Here is a 7,265-nt window from a genome sequence, read left to right as displayed (position 1 = left end):
ATAAGTATTTTACAATCACATTGGTCCTACTGTGATCATTATTATATCATATCATCTCAAATAATAATGAAATTCGCACAGCCATTTTTGCACTGATGCATCTTGCACTTTTACATTTATTCCACAAGCCACTCTGTATTGCTGTTGTTCACAATGTACTGGTGCTGTATTTATTATCATTATAATATGTATGTTTATTGCTGTAAGAGTTGTTGCTGCTGTACCTACGTGAATTTCCCCTAGCGTTGGGAGCGATAAAAGATTACCTGCAGACACCAAGGTTCTATCATCACACTTGAACTTGTTTTGTGGCACATATCCAGGTTGTTTTCTCCTGACTAAATCCTTGCTTGTGTTGTCTCTACTCCCACATGTACGTCACTCCGGATAAAAATGTCTGCTAAATGAAACTAGAATTTGTTGGGGGTTTTTTTCACAGCAGACCTGCTGAAATGTCACAGGTGTGTTAATGATGGCTGCATTCACTTTATCCATTTATATATCCAGTCTCTGACATGCTGCTCTTTCTTCCACAGGACTCAGCCTGTAAGGTGTCAATAATCTTATATAGAACTATATTTGCACTAAATTTTGGTTCACTTTAATTTACTTTGTGTACTAAAACTCAACTTCACTTCAAGCACGCTTTCACACATCTGTAGTTGTACATAGTAATTTAAGTCATTTTCTTTCAATAACCTGCTCCTGTTCTTTTTAAAATACATGCTGAAGCCTATGATGCATTGTCTGTCTAGTTCATGTTAAATACTGAGAACTGAGGTGATGAAAGGTAGATGTAAGTAAACCTTGTTCAAGCATGTCAAACTTGAGTCAAGCAATGAACACAACACATCAAACTGAAATATGTTTATTTTCATAAAAAAGTGAAATTACAGCAATAAACTGCAGAGCAAAAAGATTGCAAACCACATCTACATATTCCAATTCAAAGAGGAAAAAATTAAAAAAAAAAAAAAAAAAAAAGACACTATACAATGTGACAATCTTCATCAAAGTGGAGCGAGTTATCGCCTTTTCTGGAAGATGTTTCCTCTTCCCATTCCACCACGGCCTCGTCCTCTTGCAGCCACTGCAGGAAAAAGTAAAGAGAAAGACAACATATTTTAGAATAATGAGACCATGATCTAGGGCATCTTATGAGTCAGGAGAAACTGTCACTTAGAAATCCATATTTAACATCATATGATATTGCCATAAGATGGTCTAAAAAGAGCATAAAAAAGGAAGATAGCACAATAATATGTACAATTCAATGCAGTACAATACCAATGAAACACAGGTTAAATAATCAATCTGGCTGATAATTTTCTATTTTTGCAATCGTCTTGTCTTGTTTTTATTTTTATTTAACTGATTGCAGATAACACAAATGTATCGAAAAATGCACCACACTAATAACAATGCGCCTCTGTCCCAACCACAGGACAGTTGGCTACATGTCATATGTGCCAAGATTACAATAATCTGTCTTAATTAATCATATGTAAAACAAAAAGGCACATAAAGTATTGGATTATTTTGGTTTTTGACACTGTTTTATTTTTACTGCATTTACTGTCTATTTGATTAACAGTAATGGGTATCACTTCTGAAAAAACTATCGACTGACATCTACTTCTGTGAAGCTAACATTTTTTTGTTGTAACACTATAGTTGAGGTTCAGACAAGTGTAATTCTCAATCCTTAATACCCAGGGGACAAAATATTGGGTACAGCTTAAAATAGAAGGTGATACACAAAATGGAAGCTGAGAAAGAATTGAATCAATGCCCCTCTGACAGGATTATATTTAATACACCGGAAATAAAGCTACACTTGTGAACTGGATTGCAGCTTGTATTTATTTCCTTGTAAGTTGTGTTTCTACTGCAGACACACAAAAAAGGCCCATCCACAGACAAAGCGTACGTATGCTTTGTCTGTGGATTGGCCTTTAGAACAAATTTCTGTTAAACTGAACAATCAGAATGTGTGGAAAATGATCCCTTCATCGTCTCTAATTGTTCTGACCAACCACCTATCACACATGCCGATATGAGCCTTGAAAGTTTACCCAGAATGCATATTTCTCCCTAAACCTATCCAGAATGACTCAAAAATTGTGCAAAATAAGTCAAAAGATGTCCAAAATAACCCTAGAACTTACCCAAAATGATCAGAAATGTCTCCTAAATTACTACATTTTTTGCCAAAAATGACAAAAACTTCTCCTAAATGACCCAAAATTGTCAAAAATGTTCATCTTGAACCAATTTTGAAAGAATTTAAAAATAATTTGACATTTTTCAAGTTGTTTTTGAGTAAGTCTGGACTATTTCTGTGTCATTCTGGACAAATACTGGACAAGTTTTATTGCATTAGAAAAAGTTTTCCTGAACAATTTTTTGTGACAGACACATTTTCAGTCATTCAGAACTATTTTTGTCATTTAGGACTATTTTTGCACCATTTTGAACAAGTTTCTGTTAAACTTAATGCTCTTTAGCATTCAGATCCAAGCCCTGTTCACTATCATTTTGAAGTGCATTATTCCAGCCAAAGCCATCTTCTCATAAGACTCCATATTCAAACCTACATTAAAGAAATGACAAACTTCTTCTGACAAAGTTCTGTATGTGTGCACCGATTTCACCACCCTTAAGTACAACTATTTTGACCCTCTGCATACGCCACTTGAACATCTTATTTAACATACTGACATACATTATCCAATGTATCCATTCACATCAATTACAAGACAAATGCATTAGACACGTGTCACCATGGAATCAATTTCTGGCAAATTTATTGAAGAATAATGTGTTGTGAATGTTGCTCATATCTCCCCATTAAATGTGGATTAAACTAAACTTCTGCGTCAGGAGTGATGATGTTAACAAAACCCCAGTGTCCTCTGGGGAAACATTGCTCTAAAAGATTCCTACTCACCTTGTGCTTTAAGAATAGCTGCCTTTCCTCTTCCAGCTCCTGATCCCTGGTTCTTGTTCTTCATACTCTTTAACATAGGAGCATTCTTTAACATATCAGGTAAGATCAGAAAGCGGATCTTGCTGCCACGGATGTAGACTTGCTCCAACTGCGCCACGCGGCCGTCGCGGTAAGTCACTGTGATATTGGACATCTGTCGGAACAGAAAATGAATGATGTTAGCTACCAACAAATTAAATCACACTCCTGAAACCTCATCCCTACAAGAATGTAACTTATAAAGGTGCAAAACTGAACTTTTAAAACAAATTTAGACTACAGCTAAGCTTGGAAAGATAAACTGTACAAACACAAAATCTGTTTTAAAAAAAAAAAAAAAAAAGTACAGTTTTGACCTGCTGATGCCCAATTCATGAAAGTCTGAGGCTTTATCTCTCTCTCTTTTTTAGAAACCACTTGACCTGGAACTGACTTACAATTTGGAACACAATCTAATACAAGTCATTAGCTGGCAGGATCAAAATTGTGCTGACATCTCGTATGTGGGAAAAAAAACTCACCACCAGATGGGGGGAACTTGGAAATTTTGGATTCATTACATATAAAATAACACCATTGTCACTACTTGTGTGGATAATCCTGGTCACAAAACCTATTTAACTAGTCTAAGCTGGAAATAAGTAGATAAGTAAAAGATTGACCCAAGTTCAAAATGTAGGCTACTCAATCTGTAGAACACTTCAATATGAAAGCGTTACTTCACCAACAACACTATGCACACAATATAGTGTTGTGTAAAGCAAGTGAAAGCCACTTGATTTAAATCTAAAACTGATTTCTACACAACAATGTCAGTGTCTGGAAAGTTACATGCCTCAAGATAATCCAGAATCCTATTTAAATGTCAGTGTCTTGTCCAGTGACACAAATTCTCATACTTACGGGCTTTTACAAACTAAAACGGATCGAAATGTGATAAAATAATCAACCACACCAGTCTAATAAACACTTGATCCGTTAAACACACTGCCAAAAATATACACATGCATGTGCAGAAATCCGGTTGCAAGGAGGCGCTTGGTCAACATTTATTATTTATCCTTTCTTATGAACCAACCTGGCAGTTCATGTTGTCCTCTGCTTCGATCAGCTTGCCCCTGTACACCTCTCCAGTGTTAGTCTCGCAGGTCACAATGTGTCCCTCTGCTTCATGCAGGACCTTGATTGGTACACCGATGGACATTTTTCACCCGTATTTCCTTGAACACAATGAAGAAATGTCAATAAATCATGCAAAACTAGGCTGCTGACTCCTGCCAGTCTATTATCTTCTATCCACTACCATTACATATTCAAATACTTTGAGTAATAAATTTCGGTTTATGTTTTTTCCCATCATACCCAGGTAATTTGCTGTGTGATGCACAACTGGTACATTATGGTAATGAAACAGCACAGAAACTACCAAATGTGTCTTTTATTGTTTATTTCAGATATGAATGAAAATCTAAGTTCGCATATAGCGCAATGTGAAATGCCATTAATTGTGTTAGCCATCCCCTCACAGCTATATTTCCTGCATTTTCTGTGTTAATGAACTTCCGACGGTGATAAGTTATATTAAAAATGCAGCTAATTTATATGAAGTAATGATTGCTCTTATCTGTGACTAAATGTGAAAGAAGATGCCGCTCATGTTTATAAACAGAGTAAAAACAGACAACCTTAGCCGCTACCAATATTAGCAACATTAGCTAAGTAGGCTAATAGACAATAACATATTGTTACCTAACAAAAATAAGAGCCTTTACAAAGTATTCTAAAAACACTTAATGATACGCGATGCAAACAAAAAACTAACGTAATTTGACACATATCTTAGCCTTAATATCTGATTCTTTACGGAATTAGAAACTTTGCGTTCGGCAAACAGACGGGAGCCATGTCGGTACCTGACTGAATAAGCTTTAATATCTACACAAGCACACATCAATTTCGGCGACTAAACAATAATGCTATTGTGTCCAATCGAATAATAGCATTTACTTACCTCCAATTTGTCTTGAAAACTGCCTTCTTTGTTGGTTTTTCGTCTGCAGCTACTTCACAACGTGCGCTTAACGCTTTCGAGTAGCTTTTTGAGCCTTTTTCCGCCTACCCACAATGCCGCGCCGGTTCAACGGAGTATTTCCTGTAAGGTGCCGCAGTGCATTGTGGGATTTGCAGTAAAATTGTATTTTTAAAATGGATTTCTCGTACTGGTTCACAGTAAAATATAAACAAAGTTTTATCCACCTCAAATGCAGCCTACTGAGTCAAATCACAGTGCCTCGAAATGTGTAAATACTGTATATTGACCTTTAATACATTTAATATTTCTATAGATTTTAAAATTATAAGTGTTTTTACACTTGAATTTCCCTTGGGATTAATAAAGCATCTATCTATCTATCTATCTATCTATCTATCTATCTATCTATCTATCTATCTATCTATCTATCTATCTATCTATCTATCTATCTATCTATCTATCTATCTATCTATCTATCTATCTACTGAAGTCTGCTCAGTGTCTCATCTAGTGCTGAAGTTCTGTTTACCATTAGGGCCTGCATACATTTTTGATAGGGTTGACCAGATGGGGTCACTGAAAATCTTGGACTGACATACAAAAACCTCAAGTCATAACAGAAATTTGGTAGCTCTGTTATTCTGTTGGAGAAGCCTATATATAGTGATGGCTGATGGAGGCTTTGTTGAAGCTTCGACACTTCATTCAAAACATGGTTCATTACTCGAGGCCTCAATGACACACAGTGCTCGAGTAGGACATCTAGTGGGCAATAATATGAAGTGCAATCAAGACGTGGTCGTTGGTTCATGGATTGTTTTGGATTCGATTCGCCATGCACACATTCCTGTTTGACTACACTAGATGATTGTATGGGTTGTAGTGGACACAAAAATAATATTACTAGTAATAATAATGACAATAACTATTGAAGAGCACGTTTCTTATTTCCCATGTTTGTCTGTATCCCTATATACTCTTTGCTTATATTCTGTGTTATGAAACATTTAAACGGTGCTGCTACATTCATGAGATGCTCTACAAATACAGACTGATGTCATTTTCACATGGGGCTGGTGCAAATAAAGATTTTATGGATTATTATGGATTTTGGCAAAGTATGTCTTGGGGTTTATTGGTAAAGAGGTCAGTAAAGAGGGTGTGCTTATGTAACTGGTTATGAGGTTTTATTGAGAAATAATTTATCAACAGTTTTGGGACCACTGTTCCCTCTAAGCTGCGCGCGATACTTTTTTTTTTTTTGCGCATTTATCATCTATTTTTTTGCCATTTTCGAGTTTTTTTTAACTTGAGTCTCGACTCGATCGTTTTTCTCGGGAGGTTGGACTTTAGCCTTTGTGCTGGAGGGTTGAACCCTCAGTTCCAAGACTTTCAAAGCCTCCAGACCTCCCGAGTCCTCAGGACCTGAGCTTTCACACTGTCTGAGGGCTGAAATTTTCTAAGTCCCACAGTAGTTCTCTGTTAGTTTGAACTTCCAGACAGTCCAAGGACTGATATCTTCTAAGTTCCTGAGTACTTCTCTGTTAGTTTGAACCTTCACACAGTCTGAGGACTGAAATCTTAAAAGTTCTTGAGTAGTTCTCTGTTAGTTTGAACCTTCAGACAGTCTGTTAATGTTTCGATTAAATCTTTAAGGTTTTTCTTTTTAAATGTTTTACCACCTTTTAATGTTTAATTTTCTTTTTAAATCCTTCATTGTATTTTCAGTGTAATTCCTATTTGAACTTTTATTGTCTTTAAGATATAATTTTCTAATTAAACATTTAATTTTTTAATTAAATGTTTCATCTTTTTATTGGAAAGGTGCAGTGAGAGACAGACAGGAAACGGGGAAAGACTTGCAGCAAAGGGCCACTAGCGGGACTCGAACCCGGGACGCTGCGTCGGGGACCAGCCCCTGTACATGGGTCACCCGCTTAACCCGTTGAGCTATATGGGCACCCATGTTTTGTCTTTTCAGAGATTTAATAGTGTGATTAAATGTTTTGCATTTTTAAAAATGTTTAACATTCTTCTTGTTTAATTGTATTTTTTAAATGTTTAATGATGGAAAATACTTTATCTGTAATTTCTAATATTTGTATTTTAAAAATTTTGTTTAATTTCATAATGACATGTATTGTATCTTGTTGAATTATCTCATTCCATATTTTGTATGTTTAATATAATTTAATGTAATTTAATGTTTAACTCTATTAAACAGACAAAATATGGAATGAGATA

General features: G+C 35.7%; 1 protein-coding gene across 1 annotated transcript; it reads right to left on the bottom strand.

The window, feature by feature from the left end:
- Positions 1 to 852: 852 nt before the first annotated feature.
- snrpd3l (small nuclear ribonucleoprotein D3 polypeptide, like) lies at positions 853 to 5,124 on the bottom strand. Its single transcript, XM_023290843.3, has 4 exons — positions 5,001 to 5,124; positions 4,068 to 4,209; positions 2,951 to 3,143; positions 853 to 1,090 (listed from the first exon to the last, which is right to left on the bottom strand). The coding sequence occupies exons 2-4, from the start codon at positions 4,191 to 4,193 to the stop codon at positions 1,026 to 1,028; spliced, it is 384 nt and encodes a 127-aa protein (XP_023146611.1). The 5' UTR covers positions 4,194 to 4,209; positions 5,001 to 5,124; the 3' UTR covers positions 853 to 1,025.
- Positions 5,125 to 7,265: the final 2,141 nt, after the last annotated feature.

The sequence above is a fragment of the Amphiprion ocellaris genome, chromosome 17 (assembly GCF_022539595.1).
Source record: "Amphiprion ocellaris isolate individual 3 ecotype Okinawa chromosome 17, ASM2253959v1, whole genome shotgun sequence".
NCBI classification, from domain to species: domain Eukaryota; kingdom Metazoa; phylum Chordata; class Actinopteri; family Pomacentridae; genus Amphiprion; species Amphiprion ocellaris.
This window is presented reverse-complemented; position numbering and strand designations above follow the sequence as displayed.